Source organism: Schistocerca nitens, chromosome 3 (genome assembly GCF_023898315.1).
Source record: "Schistocerca nitens isolate TAMUIC-IGC-003100 chromosome 3, iqSchNite1.1, whole genome shotgun sequence".
Classification (NCBI taxonomy): Eukaryota; Metazoa; Arthropoda; class Insecta; order Orthoptera; family Acrididae; genus Schistocerca; species Schistocerca nitens.
The window spans coordinates 776,995,197-777,019,167 of NC_064616.1; the positions used below are offsets into that span (position 1 = coordinate 776,995,197).

Sequence of the window (23,971 nt, forward strand, 5' to 3'; positions counted from 1 at the left end):
TGGATATATTTCGTAAACCACATCAAATACTGACGAATCGACGGAAGTATGTTTTTTAACACAAACCTACGTACATGTGCGTCAATGAAAAAGACCAATAAAAAGGTGTTAGCATGTGGACTTAATGTGCTGTTCCAGTCTCTTCTGTACGTAAGGTCCATCAGCGTTCCCTTTGGATCCCTACGTAATTCGGTGCTCTCCGATACACACGATCGAACAACGGAGGAGTGGTACTCAAGCGTCAACTTTAGGTTACAATATCTCCGGAAGTAATTAACATTTTACAATGCAACAAACGGCACTGATAACGTATTTGTTTATATGTTCAGATGTGCTAACAAAATTAACGGGGTTCCATTTAAAAAAACGTAGGTTTGTGTTAAAAAACATACATCCGTGCATTTTTTTATGGTTTGTATTAACAAATTACGCTAGCCCCTCTCCTCACGTTCGGTCTGTGGAATCGGTTCGTCAGTATTTGATATGGTTTACGAAATATATCCAGCGGTAACGTTAAGTGACTCACCCTGTATATACTGCGCGCCGGCCGGAGTGACCGAGCGGTTCTAGGCGCTTCAGTCTATATATACTTTAATACTGCTCGAGTGTTCGGGATCCGCACCAAGTCGGATTAAAGGAAGATATCGAAGCAATTCAGGGGCGGGTTGCTAGATTTGTTACCAGTAGCTTCGAACAACACGCAAGTATCACGGAGATGCTTAGAGAACTCAAACGGGAATCCCTGGATGGAAGGTGACGTTCTTTTCGAGGAACACTATTGAGAAAATTTGTATTTGAAGTTGACCACAGAACGATTCAACATATATTTCGCTAGAGGACCACGATGATAAGATATGAGAAATTAGGGCTCATACGGAGCCATATAGATAATCGTTTTTCCCTCGCTCTGTTTGCGAGTGGAAAAAATGGAAATGATCGTATGGCGTCAGTGGACGGGAGCTCCCAGGCGGGAAAGTCGGCCGCCGAGCGCAGCTCTTATTGAGTGCGACGCCACATCAGGCGACTTGCGCGTCGACAATGGGGATGAAATGATGATGAGGACAGCACAACACCCAGTCCCTGAGGGGAGAAAATCTCCCACCCCAGCCGGGAATCGAATCCGGACCCCCGTGCGTGGGATTCCAACGCACTGTCCGTTCAACTAATGGGGCGGACTTGCGAGTGGAACAAGAACGGAAATGACTAGTAACAGTACAGAGTACCCTCCGCCACGCACCACACGGTGGCTTGCGGAGTATATAGATGTAGAACCACAGAACTATGAAAATTTCTGACACAATATTGCAGCAGCTGTTCTTACCGTCACTCCTGATATGCTGGATCGGGTATGTGCAGAACTGGACGATCAATCTGATGTGTGCCCTGTGACGAATAGTCGACACATAGGACATAAAAAAAAATAAAAAAATTCTACCATTTCTTGGCCATTTGTCTGTGTCCATTTTTGAAACGTTTCGTAGAATTTATGATTACTTCATTTTGGCATTCTGTTGTAGTGGAAGGACGCTCACCTGTCGGCATGTGGGGCAGGGCAGCACGTGGGCTCGCAGAGGCCTTGCACAGTGCGTGCAGTGGTCGGCCAGCGCCTCGGCCGCCAGGGACCACGCGAACGCCCCCTCCACCAGCAGCACGCTGCCTGCCAAACAACAGTCGCACATTCAGAAACAACACTTTTGACTGATTGCTATGTTAAATTACAAAAATCTTATAACTGTACTGTAGCCAGGATTCTCACAATGCCAACTTTCGACAAGACAGCGAACATCCGTACGTTACCTACTTCACACTTTAATCCTACACTGAAGAGCCAAACAAACTGGTACACCTGCCTCATATTGTGTAGGGCCCCCGCGAGCACGCAAAATTGCCGCAACACGACGTGGCATGGACTCGACTAATGTCCAAAGTAGTGCTGGAGGCAACTGATACCATGAATCCTGCAGGGCTGTCCATCAGTACGTAAGAGTACGTGGCGGTGGAGATCTCTTCTGAACAGCACGTTGCAAGGTTCCCAGATATGCTCAATAATGTTCATGTCTATGGAGTTTGGTGGCCAGCGGAAGTGTTTAAACTCAGAAGAGTGTTTCTGGAGCCACTCTATAGCAATTCTGGACGTGTGGGGTGTCGAATTGTCCTGTTGCCCAATGCTGCACAATGGACATGAATGGATGCAGGTGATTACACAGGATGCTTACGTACGTGTCACTTCTCAGAGTCGTATCTACACGTATCAGGGGTCCTATATCACTCCAACTGCACACGACTCACATCATTACAGAGCCTCCAGCAGCTTGAAGAGTCCCCTGCTGACATGCAGGGTCCATGGATTCATGAAGTTGTCTCCATACCCTTACACGTCCATCCGCTAGATAAAATTTGAAACGAGACTCGTCCGACCAGGCAACTTGTTTCCAGTCATTAAGAGTCCAATGTCGGTGTTGACGGGCCCAGACGAGGCGTAAAGCTTTGTGTCGTGAAGTCATCAAGGGTACACGAGTGGGCCTTCGACTCATAAAGCCCATATCGATGATGTTTCGTTGAATGGTTCGCACGCTGACACTGGTTGATGGCCCAGCATTGAAATCTGCAGCAATTTCCGGAAGAGTCGCACTTCTGTCACGTTGAACGATTCTCTTCAGTCGTAGTTAGTCCCGTTCTTGCAGGATCTTTTTGCAGCTACAGCGATGTCGGAGGTTTGATGTTTTACAGGATTCTGATATTCACGGTATACTCGTGAAATAGTCGTACGGGAAAATCACCACTTCATCGCCACCTCGGAGATTCTGTGTCCCGTCGCTCATGCGCCGAGTATAACACCACGTTCAAACTCGCTTGAGTCTTGATAACGTGCCATTATAGCAGTAGTAACCGACTTAACAACTGCTCGAGACAGTTCTCGTCTTATATAGGCGTTGGTGACCGAAGCGCCGTATTCTGCCCGTTTGTATTTTTCTGTATATGAATACGCATGCCTATACCAGTTTCTTTGGCGCTTTAGTTTAGTTGTATTCGTAGTAAATGCATGCAGTAAGCCTGGATGGACTATGACCTTCCTCTACATCAGGATTACAACTTTTTTTCGTCTGCACAACTAAGTGTGGTGTTATATGCGAAGAAGCGGGACAATACTCACGACCATAGGTGTTCCAGTTGCGTTAGAATTACGGTCAGTCGTCACAAGTTCGAACATACGACAGATAATGATACTCCTTAGGAAGATAATAGTAAGGGTTGAAAACGATCACATTATGTATTCAGTTTGTGAGTGGAGTCGTCTTTGAACAAGTTAAAGAGCATGTTCTACCAGCCATTCAGGGCACAGGGTACAAGCAAATTCAGGTTGTTGTGCACGTTCGAACAAATGATGTCTGTAGCCTGGGCTCCAAAACCATTACAGCGCCTGGCACAATAGGCTGAGAAGACCAATGTCACTTCTGGAATTTCGGAGAAGCTCACAGTCTACAGCATTGTTCCCAGAAATGATAGTGGCCCCGTGGATTTGAGTCGAGTAGAAGGTTTGGACCACACTTCACTTCGTAGGTTCTGTGAGAAACTAGGCTGCGACTTCCTAGACTTGCTTTAGGGCTGATAACTGTAAGGTCATACGAGACCCCACAGTATTTGTGCAAGAGCCAATGAAGTGTCGCCATCCCCCCCCCCTCCACTCCCCCCCCCCCAATCCTAGTGACAAACTGCCGAAGTCTTCGCAACAAAATGACAGAGTTTGAAGTACTCATGAAAAGCAGTGGAGCTCACGTAATGTTAGATACAGAAAGATGGCTATGACCCTAAGCTGACAGCAGTGAGCTTTTGAGGCAAATCTAAGTATTTGTCGAAAGAATAGGCTAATGGGGAAGAAAGGTGGTATATTTGTCGCAGTAGACAGGTAACTCAAATCCACCGAGATTTAAATAACAGAACGCCTTCGAGAAAACATAGGCTCGCCAGTACGTTTGTTCCGCAATTATGTTGTCACCGTTGGAGAAAGATTTAATCATCGCACCAACTGACTGAGATAATTATAGTTTTGTAAGTGGTGGGCGTGACAAGACTTCTTGCGTTATAATACTAAATGCCTTTTCTGGAAACTAACTGGAACAAATAGTTCGCGAACCCAGTCATAACGGAAATACGTTAGCACTAAAGGCAACAAACAGGCCTGACCTCTTTGAGAACGTCCACGTGGAAACTCTTTTTTTAGACGATTGTAGCAATAATCATGACCGCTGTACAAAGGAAACGAAGTCAGGAAGAAAAATTTACATTTCAGTAAACGAGATAGAGAGGCAGTAGTGTTGTATTTCAAGGATAGACTTGAAACATTTAACACTGTACAGCAGCATATAGAAGAAATGTGGGTCGAGTTAAGAAAAATAACTAAATAAGCATAAATACGTACTCTAGTAAACGGGAGCGACCCCTCCATAGTCTAAAGGCCCTGTACAGAAACACCTAATGAAACAGCCACTACTGCACAATAAGTGTAAACCAAAGAATGGGGCTACCGGCACAAAGATGCTACAGAATGAGGTTTTGGCTACTTCAGAGTGTCCCACTCAAACCTCCCTGATTTTAAAGACCCAGGAAATAAAAACACAGTAGATACGACAATTAAAAATTCACCACATTGTAGAGCATCTCAAAGAATTTATTTATCATCAATACACCTCGACATGTGAACCATTTGTAGCACGAAGAATATAGAGTCTATATTCAATTTCTTGCCAAGTTCTTTGTAACATTCCTCTGTTATTGTTGCAATCGCATTAGTGATACGATGTCACAACGTTGGAGTATCGTCCACTTCGGTCGCATATACGCGATCCTTCACGAATCCCCACATGAAGAAATCAAGCGGCGTGATGTCAGGTGAACGTGGTGGCCAGGCAATGGGTCTTCCGCGTCCGATCCAACGACTGGGAAATTTCCTATCCAGGAACTTGCGAACAGCCGTCGACCAATGCGGCGGAGCTCCATCTTGTTGAAAAACGGAGCTCCATCTTGTTGAAAAACGATGTTGGGTTACAAGTCTTGTATCTGAGGGTGCACAAACTGCTCCAACATTTACAGATACACTGACCCATTCACTGTTTGTTCCGCAAAGAAGAACGGTCCAACAATCCTGTCGTGCATTATCCCGCACCAGACGTTTAGTTTAGGGCTATCACGAACATGTTCAATGACAACGTGCGGATTTTGCGAACCCCAAATCCGAACATTATGCCTATTAACCCTTCCTGATAGATGAAAAGTTGCCTCATCTGAGAAAAAACATCTTTCCAGGAAGCTGGAATCCATATCAATACGCTGCAGCAAATTGTTGTCGGTCTGGTGTGTCTTTTGGCGTCAGATGTTGCAGAATTTGCACTTTGTAAGCACACATACAAAGACGCTGGTGAACTTCACGATGCAATGTTGATCGAGGTACATCAAGTTGCCTAGATGCTTGACGAATTGACTTACGTGAGCTTCTGAGAAACGTTTGTCTGATTTCCTCCACTGTGTCTTCTGAAACTCCGTAACGTGCTCCGCCAGAATGTTTCAGAATCCTTCCTGCTGCCAGAAACTGCCTATACCATTTATTAATTGTTTTTACATCAGGTGGATCACATTCATACACACGAAGATAATTTCTTTGCACAGTAATCGGCTATTTTCTTTCTGAAAACCACACTACTGCTTGCGCGCGCTGCTGTGAAGTCGCCATTTTCACTTCATGCGAACATGTTGCACTCTGGCGACGATACTTGGCACTTCTGACGCCGGAGTACAGATTCTTTGAGATGCTCTACAATGTGTTGCATTTTTCATTGTCGTATCTACTGTGATTTTTCTCTCCTGGGTCCTTGAAATCAGGGAGGTTTGAGTGGGACACCCTGTACTTCGGGGTCTCCTGTGGCTGTCATTATGCGAACTTAATGGGAAGTTGCCTAATGTAAAAAGAAAACCTTGTATGCACCCATAGCAGAGTAACAGCCTCTGATGTGTATTGTACCACTGAGTCCCTATAGTTATCAGAGTAGGAAGTCGCAGCCTAGCTTGGCACAAAGCCTTCGAAGTCACAGGTGTTAGCCTTCTACTCGACTCAGAACCAGGGGGCCACATTCACCACTGGAGACTATGCTGAAATTCTGCAAATAAGGATAGTCTTCTCAACTCTCTCAGTCAGTCGACGGAATGGTCTTGCAGCCCAGACGACAGACATCGTTCGTTCGAAAGTGCAGAACAGCCTACAACTGTTTGCAAACCGTACTCTGAATGGCTGTAGAAACGGGCTCTGTAACAGGCCGAATGAGTCCTCCAGGCATACACAGTGCGTGAAGGCTTCAGTGACTACCGCATCAGAATCTTATCGGAAGATCTGTGGTCCGCAGCTCGTGGTCGTGCGGTAGCGTTCTCGCTTCCCACGCCCGGGTTCCCGGGTTCGATTCCCGGCGGGGTCAGGGATTTTCTCTGCCTCGTGATGACTGGGTGTTGTGTGATGTCCTTAGGTTAGTTAGGTTTAAGTAGTTCTAAGTTCTAGGGGACTGATGACCATAGATGTTAAGTCCCATAGTGCTCAGAGCCATTTGAACCATTTTTTTTGAAGATCTGTGACAAAGCCCAAATAAATTGTGGTTGTATGTAAAGCTGTCAGCGGCATCAGTGTTAGTGTCCAGACATCAGTGATGACACAGCATCTGAAACTAATAGTAGCAAAGCAAAAGCAGAAATGCTGAACTCCCCTTATGCAATTTTCCTTGGTACATGAAAATGCAGTAGTACTGACCCATTTTAATTATCGAATCACTGCAAAGTTAATTGATATATGAGAAACAGCCAAATGAAATTGAACACCCGCAGCATCGGGACCATGCTATGGTTCCATTCAAAAGTAATCACCACACGCATTAAGTCATCTATCCCACTGGGAGACAAAACGATCAGTTCTTGTTTAGTAGAACGCAGTCGGCCGCTCATTGACCCACAACTTCACCCACTCTTGCACTTCCTCTTCCGACCGAAACCGACGGCAACACGTTTCTTTCAAAAATGGCTCTGAGCACTATGGGACTTAACATCTATGGTCATCAGCCCCTAGAACTTAGAACTATTTAAACCTAACTAACCTAAGGACAACACACAACACCCAGCCATCACGAGGCAGAGAAAATCCCTGACCCCGCCGGGAATCGGAACACGTTTCTTTCTTCAGGTTGCCAAAGACGTATAGATCACACGGTGAAAGACCCAGGCTATACGGAGGAAGTTGCAGCGTTTCCCAAGCAAACCGCTAAAGCATACGTTTCGTGTCACTGGCAATGCAACAGGATAGTTCCGTCCGACAGCATTCCAACAGCCCGAGGGCCAACGGCGAAGCTAACGCTCGAAACATCCCACATTTCCTTCTCCAATGAAATACAAAGCTACTCACACAAGTTCCGGTACGGACATGACGCCCTTCTTCTTCAAATGCAGGGGCCGTCTGGTCTATGAGTACCTCCAGCGTGAAACCACAACCAATGCACAGCGCTATTAAGACACTTCGCAGAAACTGCGACACACCATGAAGTCAAAACGCCCAGGATTGCTGTCAGACGGAATCGCCCTGTTTTTTGTGACATAGTAAGTTAGAGAAAGGGGGACTCGCCTGCTCGCTCTTCAGTTTGCAACCTGGAAAGGAGGGCGTGGATGACCACAATCTGGCAATTTTCCTTCCCTCAGTCATCGATTCTCCACCTCAACCCACTCTTTCCACCTTGCTACACCCCCACAACACAATTTATCCCTAATTATGGTTTTACTGCATTTGTATGTGGCACATACATTTAACATTTATACTTAACGCAATTTATTTAACAATAAACATTAATTTATGTCATTAAAACACCATTTTTAATAATTAGCGATTTCTCCATCCGCATCAGCGTGGAAACTGTTAGTCTTAGAGAAAACTGAAGTTGATCTTTTTTGCAGGAAATTTAATGTAGTTTAATTTTGCACCAGGAAACATTTTTTCTAGAAACCTCGGTTTTCGAGATATTCAGGAAAAACATAAGGAAATGACATTTAAACGCCTACCTCTGCCACCACCCCCGCCTCCACGCTCACACTCCACCAGTCATGACTAATATGTTGTTTATGACACTCCCACTTTTTTTTGACGGCAGAATATGTTTGTCCCATATTCGACCATTTTTGGTGTTCCTTGACTGGGCTACAACCACTACCAGCCATAACCGATGGCTTCCCACACTATGACACATGGAATGACCCCGCCGTGCTTCTCCAAAAAATCGGAAGAATGGTATCCCGCCCGTGGTCGTTGCCATACGCGCCGACGATGGTGCTCTGTGGTGGTGCATAATCGCGGTTCATCGCTGAACACAACTCGACGCCATTCGTTAGCAGCCCATGCATCCCAGTCACGCAACTACTCCAATTGCAACCGCTTGTGTAGCGATATTAATGGCAGCCTCTGCATGGGACGGTAATTCCGTAGTCCGGCCGCTTTTGAACTCCGACCAATGGTGCGCAATGACACAGAATATTGCAGGGAATCCATTACTTGTTCGCGGATAGCAGGAGTAGATGTGAGGGGTTACGATGAACTTGGTGCACAATACGGCGATCCTGCCTTGTGATCAGACCTGGTCGACCGGAAGCTTGACGATAAGCAGTCCAGCTCTCACGTTCCCATGCAGACCAACACCGGGCTGTTGCCACATCCGAATGCCAAAAAATCTGGATATTGCACGATTCCACCAGCCGGCCAAATCGGGACCCACAACTAGGCGCTTTTGCAACTCTATCAAGTGTCGATAACGCTGCCTCACACGAGTACGCAGCATGTCCATGTCCTTCACAGAGATCACTCAAAATCTGACGCTGTTCACGCTACAAAACCTCCTACCAAGCCTGGTAACAACACTAAACATGAACTACATTAATGCACTCTGGTGGCCGTTCTACCTGTGACAAAGAGTTGCGATTTTAATGATGTACATACCAGTCGATTTTGTGTACGTGTACGAAGTTACATTGTCATCGGACTGTGTATTCTGGGTGATTCACTTATTTTCCTGGCAGTGTATTACAGTCTTTGTCTTGTCTAATAGTTCTTACCCTCTATAGTTTTCTCAAGTGGTACCGAATTTACACAGAATCGCCAAAGAAACTGGTATAGGCATGCGTAATCATATACAGATATATGGAAACGGGCATAAAAAGGCGCGGTGGTCGCCAACGCCTATATAAGACAAGTGTCTGGCGCAGTTGTTAGATCGGTTACTGCTGCTACAATGGCACGTTATCAAGATTTAAGTGAGTTTGAATTTAGTCGTCGCACGAGCGATGGGACACAGCGTCTCCGTGGTAGCGAACAAGTGGGGATTTTCCCGTACGACCATTTCAAGAGTGTACCGTGAACATAAGGAATCCGGTAAAACATCAAATCTCCGACATCGCTGGGGCTGAAAAAAAAATTTGCAAGAAAGGGATCAACGACGACTGAAGAGAATCGTTCAATGTGACAGAAGTGCGACCCTTCCGCAAATTGCTGCAGATTTCAATGCTGGCCCATCAACCAGTGTCAGCGTGCGAACCATTCAACGAAACATCACCGATATGGGCTTTCGGAGCCGAAGACCCACTCGTCTACCCTTGATGACTGTACGAAACAAAACTTTCCGCCTCGCCTGGGCCGTCAACACGGACATTGGGCTGTTGATGACAGGAAATACGTTGCCTGGTCGGACAAGTCTCGTTTCAAATTGTATCGAGCGGGTGGACACGTACAGGTATGGAGACAACCTCATGAATCCATGGACCCTGCATGTCAGCAGGGGACTGTTTAAGCTGCTGGAGGCTCTGTAATGGTGTGGGGCGTATGCAGGTGGAGTGATGTGAGATCACTGATACGTCTAGGTACGACTCTAACAGGTGACACGTACGTAAGCATCCTGTCTGATCACCTGCATCCATTCATGTCCATTGTGCATTCCGATGGACTTGGGCAATTCCAGCAGGACAATGCGACACCCCACACGTTCAGACTTGCTACAGAATGGCTTCAGGGACAGTATTCTGAGTTTAAACACTTCCGCTGGCCACCAAATTCCTCAGAAATGAACATTATTGAGCATATCTGGGATGCCTTGCAACATGCTGTTCAGAAGAGGTCTCCACAACCCCCCTCTTACTCTTAAGGATCGATGGACAGCGCTGCAGGAATCATGGTGTCAGTTCCCTCCAGACATTACTCGAGTTCATGCCACGTCGTGTTGCGGCACTTTTTCGTGCTCGCGGGGGCACTACACGCTATCAAGCAGGTCTACCAGTTTCTTTGACTTCAGTATAGAGGGTGTAAATTTTAAGTTGGCAAAACAGAATAACTCGAAAAATGAGCTTCACACGAAAAAAATGTGTAGGATCCAAAGTTGATTATTTTCGAGGGGGACATCTGCTGGTGCTAAAATTAGCCCCCTGAGGGTGGGGCGGGAGGCAACTTTAAAATTTCAAATGGGAACCCCCATTACTTATTGTAGAATCAGATTCTACATAAAAAGCTACGTACATTTTGTCTTAAACAAATTTTTTGATTCTTGGTCGTTGGCGCTGTAATTCAAGAAAATCTATATTCTCATTTTTGCGTGGAAAATGGTTACAGATAAATAATAAATACTTAGTTACTTCGTAAATTTTGATTCGCTAAAACTAAAACTCTCCCTCTCTCTCAATAGGGTGGGGTTTGAGAGAGAGGAATTAGGGTTTTACAAATGTTGATCCAAATATTTGGGAATTAGAGTTTTACAAATATTGACCCAGATATTTGGGATTTAGAGTTTTACAAATGTTGATCCAAATATTTGGGATTTAGAGTTTTACAAATGTTGACCCAAATATTTGGGCCAACATTTGTAAAACTCTAATTCCTCTCTCTGAAACCCCACCCTATGGGGAAAGAGGGAGGGTTTTAGTTTAAGCGAATCAAAATTTACGAAGTAAATAAGTATTTTTTATTTATACGTAACCATTTTCCACCCAAAAATGAGAACATTAATTTTCTTGAATTACAGCGCCAACTACCAAGAATCAAAAAAATTGTTTAAGACAATAAAGTGGGGCTGGGGTGGCGGGCTAATTTTTGCACCAGCAGATGTCCTCCTCGAAAATAATCAACTTTGGATTCTACACATTTTTTCGTGTGAAGCTTACTTTTCGAGTTATTCTGGTTTGCCAACTTTAAATTTACACCCTGTATACTGTCATCGGATCGTGTGTTCTGTGTGCTTCACATTTCTTGTCTGGCAGTGTATTACAATCTTTGTCTTCTCCAACAGTTTTTACCCTCTATAGCTCTCTCAAGTCCTACTGAATTTATTTCTTGATGTTTTCTATATGTTCCACTACTCGTCCCTTCTGCGCAGGACCATCTCATTTTCTGTCATTGATCATAATAACTGGGAGGTAGTCGAGCAACCGCAAGAGGCTGCCAGAACCTGCGTGATGAAGGTTTTAGATATTGTCAGTATGTGGAGGTGCGGCTTTGGCGATTGCGGAACAAACCTGCTGGGATATCCTGCGCGGCGACCAGATGCAGACCACGCTGCGGGTCCCGACGCACCAGCAGAGCCGCCGACATGCAGGGCACCTCGGCGTGGCGCCCACCCAGCAGCTGCGCCTGCATCTGCACACACCACCACAGCAAAGCTAGTCGCTGGCTCCTCGCAGATAAGCACACTGGGCAAAAGATTAGTCGCCCTTGGGACACAACCATGGTTTTAACTTTGAAAATGGTCACATATCGGCCGGGAAGACTCCACACGTTTCTTCAGGTATGCCATATCCAGATGAAACCACTCGTTGGTGATTAGATACCGCAGAAGCGCCAAATTTCTGGGATGTATATCGCTGCGTTTCATCCAATGTTCCTGACAGTCCCAGACATTTTCTGTGGAATTAAGATCGAATGATTTAGCGGGCCAGTCGAGATGCGCTACGGTTCCGAGTTTTCTTCAAATTAGGAACGTAAGTCTGTAGCACTATGAACACGGCTATTATCATCTTGGAAGGCAGCATACCCATCATGCAGATGTTGAACGCTTTGAAATATGCGGGGGCTAACAAGCTTGTTTGCGTGGCCAGGCTCCTCAGCAAGCACAGAATTACTTGCTTTGTAAATAAAACCGCCTATTCCTGCTGCCACTTAATTTATTTTTCCCAGACTTGTTTCGCCTTTTTCTTGCTCTAAGACATCAGCAGTGGGATGATTTTCTGTGATCTGCTTTTCCTCTCATCTGCTCTGGAGGTGTGCGACCACTTTATTGACCACATATAAGCACAATTTTGATTTCCGACCTCTTTCACACTGTTCACTGCGTTTCTCCTTTTTTGTGGTGTATTATTATTCTTTTGCCATTCGATATAACTATTTCTTCGGACAGTGTGCTTTTAACAACGTAAATATTGCAAGGTCGTTACGTGTTTCAATATTTTTCGTTGTTAAAAGCACAGTGTCTGAAGAAATAGTTATATCGAGTGGCAGAAGAATAATAATACACCACAAAAAAGGAGTAACCTGGTGAACAGTGCGAAAGAGGTCGGAACTCAAAATAGTGCTTATATGTCGGTAATAAAGTGGTCGCACACCTCCAGACCACATGAGAGGAAATGCAGATCACAGAAAATCAGCCAACTGATGATGCCTTAGAGCAGGGCTTCACAACATACGTGCTCGCGGAGCAAGCTGTGAGCAGCAAGGCGCGAGCACGGAGCAGCGCGAGCACGCTACCCCCACCACGGGACCAGAGCGGGGAGTGGGGAGAGTCATTTCGCGTACACAACAGCTGCCGCCAGTCAACGTAAATCCGCGGCTACCTGCAGGGATATCACTCACGAATTATTACTGCGACAAATGAAACAAATAAAGGAGAATGTACACGTGCCACATAATTTTATTAGCTTAGTGTATGCCTCTACCATCTGTAGACACTGAAACTAAAGAATTCCACGACAATCCTATATTTTCAACACTTTCTTCAACACTACTTAAAATATCACCTCCGGTTGTAGTGTTCTTCATGGGTACTACATCGAGGAGCTCCTCCCTCACCTGAAGATCTGTATTAACACCTCTAATAGATACGGCAAGCTGCGCTGTTCCAGTGATATCAACACTTTCGTCCAGCGCTAGAGTATGCGCCATAAAATCTTTACAGATATTTGCAAGCTGGATCTGGACGTTGTCTGCCATGTCCTGTATGCGACGCATAATGGTCATGTTAGATAATGGCACAATCCGAAACTGTTCAACTTGAGATGGACACAAACGTTCCGCTGCAACTACCAAACATTATTTTATTAAATCGCCATCAGTGAAGGGGCGCAGGGATTTTGCTAAAAGCAAAGCAATTTTGTAACTCACTCTGAGAGCTGCCTCAGTTGATTTTTCTTCGTCGTCCAGATCTTCTTCGGATAGCTTCCTTTTAAGTTTAATAACTTCCTGTGCACGATCTGGTCCATCACATTTTCCACATCCGTAGTCTTTCGCGTGGTACGAAATATAATGTCGCTGCAAATTAAATTTCGTAAAAGAATTCAGCGTTTTGTGACATACTAAACATTTTGCAACACCATCTTTTTCTGTAAACAGATAAAATTCCTCCCAATGGGAGTTGAACTGCGAAAGCATGGTTGGGGTTACACAACGGTGACTTGACGATTCTTAACCAGCGAAGTGACTGTTAGAGCTGATCGTAGTACTTTAAACGTTACACAGTCGGCGCGAATTCAGTAGGCACGCAGCGGCCCTATTCAAACGTGCGCGCGCATTTCCCCTCCCTCCCCACTCCGCGACCTTGCACCTGCTCGCGAGCACGTGCCTGAGCAGACGCGAGTACTTGCGCTCAAAACCGGCCAGTTGTTAAGCCCTGCCTTAGAGCAAGAAAAAGGCGCAAAGCGTCTGGGAAAAATAAATTAAGTGGCAGCAGGAAAAGGCGGTTTTATTTACATATACGAGGCCTATTCGTTTATTAAGGCCCGATCGGTCGCGAAATGAAAACCACAATGAAAATCCGAGGAAGCTTTCCACAGATGTGTTGGGAAGGTCCGTCGATCGCGTCACGTCACGGTTCTGAGCGCACAGCGAACACATAAAGGTGCCTAGAAAATCGTGTCTTCCGCCAAGTATGAGTGCCTGCTGAGAGATTTCGCCAGATTTCATACAGCCCACATAAAGTAACTATCATTCGTTTCCTTCTTCATGACAATTCTCGGCGTCGCACTGCAGGGGTAATGAAGATGCTACTGTAGCATTTTCGAGGTGAAGTGTTCGATCATGTGCCATACAGCCTGGACTTGGCACCATCTGAGTTTCATCTCTGTTCGCATGAACTGCTGGCTATGAAGGCGACAGTTAGGCACAGACAATGAGCTGCAGACCAGTGTAGAGAACTGGCAGAAAGCACAGGAGACTGCCTTATGTGACAAAGGTATTGGAAAGTTAGCACAACGCTACGACAATTAGGTAAGTCGGAGCGGCGACTATGAATAGAAGTTGCTGGAAGTACGAGGGCTATTCGGAAAGTGAGGAACGATCGGTCACGAAATGGAAACCACTGTGAAACTCCGACGAGGCTTTTTACAGATGTTTTGGGCAGTGACTCTAGTATGCCCGTCGATCGCATCAAGACGCTCTTTTCAGTTGTGAGCGCACTGTGAGCGAGTAAAGGTGCCTAGAACAATGATGCTCCCGCCAAGTAGGAGCGCCCGCTGAGAGGCTTCGCCTTAATGAATGCAGCACACCTAACACAACTGCCACGCACTTCCTTCTTCATGGCAATTCTCAGCCGTACTCTGCAGGGGCAGTGAAGATGCTCCTGCAGCCTTTTCGGTGGGAAGTGTTCGATGACCTACAACACAGCCACAATTGGCTTGTCCTGAGTATCATCTCTGTTCACATGAAATGTTGGATACGAAGACAACACTTGGGCGCAAGCTACACGCTATAGACCAGCGTAGAGATTTATCGGAAAACACAGGCAGCTGCATTCTACACTACCAGCCATTAATATTGCTACACCACGAAGATGACGTGCTACAGACGCGAAAATCAACCGACAGGAAGAAGATGCTGTCATATGCAAATGATTAGCTTTTCAGAGCATTCACACAAGGTTGGCGCCGCTGGCGACACCTACAGCGTGCTGACATGAGGAAAGTTTCCAACCGATTTCTCATACACAAACAGCAGTTGACCGGCGTTGCCTGAAGAAACGTTGTTGTGATGCCTCGTGTAAGGAGGAGAAACGCGTACCATCACGTTTCCGACTTTGATAAAGATCGGATTATAGCCTATCGCGATTGCGGTTTATCGTATCGCGACATTGCTGTTCGCGTTGGTCGAGATCCAATGACTGTTAGCAGAATATGGAATCGGTGGGTTGAGGAGGGTAATACGGAACGCCGCGCTGGATCCCTACGGCCTCGTATCACTAGCAGTCGAGATAACAGGCATCTTATCCGCATGGCTGTAACGGATCGTGCAGCCACGTCTCGATCCGTGAGTCAACACATGGGGACGTTTGCAAAACAACAACCATCTGCACGAACATTTCGACGACGTTTGCAGCAGAATGGACTATCAGCTCGGAGACCATGGCTGCCGTTACCCTTGATGCTGCATCACAGACAGGAGCGCCTACGATGGTGTACTCAACGGCGAATCTGAGTGCACGAATGACAAAACCTCATTTTTTCGGATGAATCCAGGTTCTGCTTACAGCATCATGATGGTCGCATTCGTGTTTGGCGATATCGCGGTGACCGCACATTGGAAGCGTGTATTCGTCATCGCCATACTGTCGTATCACCCGGCGTGTTGGTATGGGGTGCCATTGGTTACACGTCTCGGTCTCCTCTTGTTCGCATTGACGGCACTTTGAACAGTGGACGTTACATTTCAGATGTGTTACGACCCATGGCTCTACCCTTCATTTGATCCCCGCGAGACCCTACATTTCAGCAGGATAATGCACGACCGAATGTTGCAGGTCCTGTACGGACCTTTCTGGATACAGAAAATGTTCGACTGCTGCCCTGGGCAGCACATTCTCCAGATCTCTCACCAATTGAAAACGTCTGGTCAATGGTGGCCGAGCAACTGGCTCGTCACAATACGCCAGTCACTACTCTTGATGAACTGTGGTATCGTGTTGAAGCTGCATGGCAGCTGTACCTGTACACGCCATCCAAGCTCTGTTTTACTCAATGCCCAGGCGTATCAAGGCCGTTATTACGGCCAGAGGTGGTTGTTCTGGGTACTGATTTCTCAGGATCTATGCACCCAAACTGCGTGAAAATGTAATCACATGTCCGTTCTAGTATAATATATTTGTCCAACGAATACCCGTTTATCATCTGCATTTCTTCTTGGTGTAACAATTTTAATGGCCAGTAGTGTATGACGACGGTGTTGAAAATTTGGTATAACGCTCCGACAAATGTCTAAGTCGGAGCGGCGACTATGTAGAGAAGTACCTGGAAGGTGTAGCTAAATGTGCAAAGAAAAGAGTTTTAAGTTTCACTGTGGTTTCCATTTCGTTCCTTACTTTCCGAACAACCCTCGTATAACTAACTGTTGCAAATAAAACATTTTTGATTTTCACTTTGTTTTCCATTTCGCGACCGATCGAGTCACGAATAGCCTTCGTACACCCTCATTCATGAGCATGGTAACCTGACTGAGTGGGCCAAAGTCATGGTACAAAAACATCCAAAAATGTCACAGACTCACGTCCAGCCTGAACGACACACTCCACACACTATGAGGACAAACGCCTCACAGGGCCGTTGGAGCTCTCGACACCTCGCGTCATTTGAAAAGGCAAAATCGCGACTCATCGGGTCACACTATACGTCTCCGGTCAGATACTGAGGAGTCTTTGTGTGCTTGTCCAGCTTCATGTGCTGCTATGAGGAACCTGCATTCACTGACAGCACCAGTTAACCTCGCGTTTGAAACCGACTCTCACTCACACAACGTGCCTCTCGTCTCCAGTCTCTGGCGGCTAGGGTGTTTTATGACCACTGTCATTGCTCCGAGTAACGTGGCTGTGACTGGTACACTTTCCTTTGTAGACACAGTGAACAGTCTGTGTTGATACACCGATAAATCGAGCAAATTCATTGACGGCGTGGTCATGGGAACATCCCAATACGATAGCTCTTTTCAGCCATTATGCCACGTCTCCAGGTCGCTCGATCGTATTCCGATGATTTCATACAACTGCGATGACCTACTTCAGCGGTGGAGGATCACATGGACTTCTGCTAGCACATCTACGCCATCTATAGCTCATCAAAGTAACCAGTGTGTTCTTTTAAGGAGATGACCAGTATTTTGTACGGTGAGCTGTCATCTGAGATCGAGACGGGCGTGCCTACGATCTACACGTTGCAACAAGGGTTGCTACCTTGTTTTGGAGCAAATAAAGTTCATTGGTTGTTCAAGGTAGGGGAAAAAGTAATTTTATCAAAATAAAGTATTATTTATTTTGCTTAATTAATTTGTTTAAAAATATATTTTTATTGATTTTAGCAGTGTTCAACAAATAGTTGTCACTGCTAAACAGCTTTAGAGCATCTTTGCAGTCTATCCTTAAGATACATGAAAAATTTGTTTTTTATAAAATTCAAAGACGGTTTGTTTCTTTCGTCGCGCCGCTTCATATTTATCACAGAAAATATCACATTCTGTGAATGCTGAAGTGGCAGGAATCGGCAACATAAATAAAATTAATTTGTGCAGATATGTAAAACCACAACTTGTCTTCATAAATATTTGTGCAGCGGTTAATTCTGCAGAATCTTCAGAAGTATATATTTAAACTTATAACTTGTTTTGTAATGTGATTTTCTCATAAAGATAATCTACATTTAAAACAGAATTTTTGTAACTTTAAATTTTGAACTACTGGTATGTTAACAAAATGGTCAAATTCAGGTCTGTTTTTTCAATTTATAAATACTATCGCCATTTGAGGATAGGTTGTGTTAAAAAAAGGCACAGGTTAATGTAATCGCGAGAATAGAAAACGTACGAAAACTTATAATATCTCTCTCATTATAGCTCTCCAATCCTCCAAGTGGTGAATCACTTCCTCGTACTATAGCGATTGTAAACCATGAATTACCACTCACAACCTCTGTGGTAGTGCAAGAGAAATTAATCTTACATCCAACAAAGGTTATTGGTCCTCCAAGTAGTTGCTGTTGAGCAGTTTGTTTAAGTTTAAGATCAAAGGTGTCTACATTCTTGTAAACTGGAAGTCTTGATCTTCGATACCTTCTGCGTCGGTAAGGCATGGCTGTCTGTACTGTGCGGCTGCCTCGAGTCGAATGACCATGCTGTTGCCTCACGAGCGAGACTGGGCCCCTGCTGATAAGAGCGCAGCGGCAGCCAATCAGCGCGCAGCGGAAGGGCGTCGCCGCACCGGAAGTTAGTCTTTTGTAGCGGATCACGCTTAGTTAGAACTCTCGCGCGCGCTGTCTTCACTTATGAATAATGCTTTCGAAGGCGGGTGACCTTGAACGAGCTTCGCCTGGCTGCCGCCAGAGCTCGAGGATCGCGCGAGAATTCTAACTAAGCATGATCCGCTACAGAAGACTAACTTCCGTTGCGGCGACGCCCTTCCGCTGCACGCTGATTGGCTGCTGCTGCGCTCTTATCAGCAGCCACATCCGCTAGGGGCCCAGTCTCGCTCGTGAGGCAACAGCATGCTCATTCGACTCGAGGCAGCCGCACAGTACAGACAGCCATGCCTTACCGACACAGAAGATATCGGAGATCAAGACTTCCAGTTTACAAGAATGTAGACACCTTTGATCTTAAACCTAAACAAACTGCTCAACAGCAACTACTTGGAGGACCAATAACCTTTGTTGGATGTAAGATTAATTTCTCTTGCACTACCACAGAGGTTGTGAGTGGTAATTCATGGTTTACAATCGCTATAGTATGAGGAAGTGATTCACCACTTGGAGGATTGGAGAGCTATAATCAGAGAGATATTATAAGCTATCGTACGTTTTCTATTGGTGTAATTCCAAATAAGAATTATGGTACTGCTGTCGTCACAACTGATAAGCCATGCCGCTCAGTACAGACAGCCATGTCTTACCGACGCAGAAGATATCGAAGATCAAGACTTCCACTTTACAAGAATGTAGACACCTTTGATCTTAAACCTAAACAAACTGCTCAACAGCAACTACTTGGAGGACCAATAACCTTTGTTGGATGTAAGATTAATTTCTCTTGCACTACCACAGAGGTTGTGAGTGGTAATTCATGGTTTACAATCGCTACAGTACGAGGAAGTGATTCACCACTTGGAGGATTGGAGAGCTATAATGAGAGTTGACAAGAATGTAGACACCTTTGATCTTAAACCTAAACAAACTGCTCAACAGCAACTACTTGGAGGACCAATAACCTTTGTTGGATGTGAAATGCTGGTACATTAGTTAACGGTGTAACCCCCAGAACGTTGAATGCAAAGGTGCATGTATTGTGCATGCTGCTTTTAGATGATGCTGGAGTTGCCGTCCAATGATGTCTCATATGTGCTCGACTGGAGACAGATCTGGTGATCGCCCAGGCCAACGCAACATGGCGATATGCTGTAGAGCGTGTCGGATTATATCAGCGGTGTGTGGCCGAGCGTTAACCCGTTGGAAAACAGGAATGCTATTCATGAATGTCAGCACAACAGGTCGAATCACCAGACTGGCGTACAAATATGCAGTCTGGGTGCGTGGGATAACCACGAGAGTGCTCCTGCTGTCATACGAAATCGCGACCCATACCATAATTCCAGTTGTAGATCCGGTGTGTCTAACGCGCAGATGGATTGGCTGCAGGCCCTCTGCTGGTCTCTTCCTAATTAACAAACACCCATCACTGGTACCGAGACAGAACCAGCTTTCATTGGAAAATACAACAGACCTCAACACTACCCTCCAATGAGCTCTCGCTTGACACCACTGAAGTCGCAAATGGCAGTTGTTTGGGGTCAGTGTGTAATGTTGTTGCATTAATTTCTTCTGAAAGGGGTGCTGGGCATTCAAGACCATAAAAGTGGGTTAAAAGCTGTGAGCTGTCTACGGAAGTTAACCTTGCATTACTGCGCAACTGTTTCACCAGGTATCCAGTCTAGCTTACCAAATTCCCAACCAGACTAACATTAATTATAATCTTTTAGTACTCATCTTACGATAACCGGTGATATATATATAAAAAGACAATTTAAATAAAAAGAAATAAATCAGTTTATATTTGGAAATTTATTTTAACATTAATCATTGAAATTTCAGCATATTAAACTTGATTCATAACTAAACTGGTGCCTTATTTAGGATTGTGAAAATGTGAGTTTGTAATCTTACGGAACATATAAAATATGGAGCCAAGATTGGCAGACTGCATACAACACTGCATTCATAAAATAACACACGAAGAACGTTGAAACATATGCAAGAGGAAATTAACCACAACCAACTGATTCAATTTTGACCCAAAGAAGTTACGTTCGTAGCACAATCCTGTCCGTCATGTAATTACCACACACTGGTATACTAAATTCATACTACCTCTCTGTGAAATCTTCCCGAAAAGAATAGCTGAGGGCTACTTTGATTATTACACCACATGCTTCACGTGGTCAACTTGGTTTACACAAAGAGTGTAACTCCACAGTAAGTTTGATAATTAAAATAAATTAGATCGAAAAGCAATTTACAAAAGAAAAACCTTGAACTGGTTACTATCGTCTTACTATTAACCTGATGGGTCAAACAATTGTATAAGCACGTGGTACTGGTCTCACAAAGTACACCCCACGTGGATTGAACATAAAGAAAAGTTGCTATATTGAAAAATATTGTCAAGACGAGACGTTATAATCTCACGCACATTCGCATTTAAGATTGATGATCTTAGTTAGAGTTACTGATCAACACGTGGTTCCACTTTACTCACAAAGTAGTGACAAAGCAACTACTGGAAGATATTCTGAACTTCACACTCGAAATACACTGCGTTGCAATTTAAGATAACATTAGATATTTTAGAGCTAAACCTGAAATAAAGGTGATTAAATTTTCAGTTAGGCTGAACTTAAGAAATCCATTGTCCTACGGACTTAGCAGACACGCGCTTAGCCGGAGATCTTACCACTTCAGACGCTCGCCGCGGACAGACTGCCGTGGGTCCCCTACCAAGGGTGCTTCCCGATACAAAACGGAAGTGGCCAAAGAGGCAGCTTCCTATACCAACATGACAAGGGACGGACAGGACCATACTAAGAATAGAAACCTCTCTGCTTTTAGAAAGCGTAGCTACCCGTTCCGACGTTGGTCCTACTGTTCTCTAGCAGACAGGCTTGTCTGCTACCATCAAGCATGCAACTAGAAATACATTTGCTCATGCATCCTCTCACACAGAAGGGAAGGGGGATGACAGTATCTTATCATATACAGTATATAAGAGAAAGCGGATGTAGGTTCAGTATGAGACTGTGTGACATGAATTACATATAAACTGTGTTTTAAAGTGTAATAGTGTGACAGATCGTTCTTGTTTATGTGTAAAAGTAACACGTTTCACTGCTCAGTCTCCTCCCAGATAGTCAGAAACACAACAGTAAATTTAGAAGTGGAATGTATGCCGTAAATGACAACAGATTTAAGAAATTAACATGAAAGGAATCCAAGAGAGACCTTTCAAGTGAAATGCACGCTACACGACGTCTGGCCCGGAGCTGTACGTGAAGTAACCGATTTGTAACAGTTCGTTGTGTCACTGTGGTGTCAACAGCTGCCAAAATTGCCGCCGTAGATGCAGCACGGTGTGCCAGAACCATACGCCGAAAACGATGGTCTTCCCTCTCGGTAGTACCACGAAGCCATCCGGTGCCCGGACTTCTTGCAACCTATCGTTCTCGTGACCACCGCTGCCAGCAGTCACGCACAGTGGCTACATTCTTGCCAAGTCTTTCTGCAGTATCGCAGAAGGAACATCCAACTTCTCGTAGTCCTATTACACGACCTCCTTCAAACGGAGTGAGGTTTTGATAATGGCGTCTTTGTCGCCTTACAGGCATGCTTCACTAATATTAAGTACCACGTCTAATCTCAAAGTTTACTAGCGCTCACGACTGTTGCAGCGTGCATTTAATACAAACCAGATTCGCAAACTCATAGTGGTGCTACTAGCGCCCCTGTTATGCGACTGCAGCAAAATCTGATCAGATATCATCTCTCAGATGTAGAAACACGCCTACCAACTTTCGTTTATGTCACACAGCTCTTTCTTGGTGTTGCGATTTTTCCGTCGGTGTATTTTCAGGTACTTTATTGTTCTCATAAAGTATAGAGGACAGTTGCCCGAAATAACGTACAATACTACAGGTGGAAACCCTAGTCGCAATAGGCGTGAAACAGTATCAAATGGCTCTGAGCACTATGTGACGTAACTTCTGAGTTCATCAGTCGCCTAGAACTTAGAACTAATTAAATCTAACTAACCTAAGAAGGACATCACACACATCCATGCCCGAGGCAGGATTCAAACCTGCGACCGTAGCGGTTGCTCGGTTCCAGACGACTAGAACAGCACGGCCACTCCGGCCGGCGAAACAGTATCGATTAAGCTGACTTTATTTAGAATTATAACAACCTGCACTCTTTTCATTCAGAGAGAGTCTTTATTTCAGAAAAGAGAGTCTGTCTTCCTCCATGTTCGGTTGTTGAAAAAATTATTCATCTGAATTCTAATTCCAGTTTTCATTGTATTTTGAAAATCCATAGATTCACTTTAGTAAAAATAAATTGTTTTGTTCCTAACAGTAATAGCTTACTTTGTAATATTAACATGCGATACATAAAATTTACACACATCAAAAAACGTTTCCCATCACCTCAGTTCCGAGAGTACCGTAACCTGTACAGGAAATTGGAATAGAGATCAACATAAATATCATTTCCGCCCTTTTTATTGCTCATGAAAACCACAAATTGCATGTTGTAGCACCATACAGCGAGACTTTCGGAGGTGGTGGTCCAGATTGCTGTACACACCGGTACCTCTAATACCCAGTAGCACGTCCTCTTGCATTGATGTATGCCTGTATTCGTCGTGGCATACTATCCGTAAGTTCATCAGGGCACTATTGATCCCAGTTGTCCCACTCCTCAACGGCGATTCGGCGTAGAACCCTCAGACTGTTTCGTGGGCCACGTCGTCCATATACAGCCGTTTTCAATCTATCCCAGGTATGTTCGATAGGGTTCGTGTCTGGAGAACATGCTGGCCACTCTAGCCGAGCAGTGTCGTTATCCTGAAGGAAGTCATTCAGAAGATGTGCACGATGGAGGCGCGAATTGTCCATGAAGACGAATGCCTCGCCAATGTGCTGCCGCTATGGTTACATTATCGGTCGGAGGATGGCATTCACGTACCGTACAGCCGTTACGGCGCCTTCCATGACCACCAGCGACGTACGTCGGCCCAACATAATGCAACCTCAAAACAGCAGGGAACCTCCACCTTGCTACACTCGCTGGACGGTGTGTCTAAGGCTTTCAACCTGTCTGGGTTGCCTCCAAACACATCTCCGACGATTGTCTGGCTGAAGGCATATGCGATACTCATCGGTGAAGAGAACGTGATGCCAGTCCTGAGCGGTCCATTCGGCATGTTGTTGGGCCCATCTGTACTGTGCTGCATGGTGCCGTGGTTGCAAAGATGGACCTCGCCATGGACGTAGGGAGTGAAGTTGCGCATCATGCAGTCTATTGCGCACATTTTGAGTCGTAACACGACGTCCTGTGGCTGCACGAAGAGCATTATTGAACATGGTGGTGTTGCTGTCAGGGTTCCTCCGAGCCATAATCCGTAGGTAGCGGTCAT

At 45.1% G+C, this 23,971-nt stretch overlaps 1 protein-coding gene across 1 annotated transcript in view; it reads right to left on the reverse strand.

Moving 5' to 3' along the window:
* LOC126248783 (SET and MYND domain-containing protein 4-like) overlaps positions 1–23,971 on the reverse strand; it is a 146,495-nt gene that overhangs the window by 55,561 nt on the left and 66,963 nt on the right. The window contains exons 4-5 of the mRNA XM_049950158.1: positions 11,569–11,689; positions 1,533–1,657 (exon numbers count right to left, since the gene is read on the reverse strand). Coding sequence (XP_049806115.1) covers positions 1,533–1,657; positions 11,569–11,689 — 246 coding nt within the window. The remainder of the gene's footprint in view (positions 1–1,532; positions 1,658–11,568; positions 11,690–23,971) is intronic.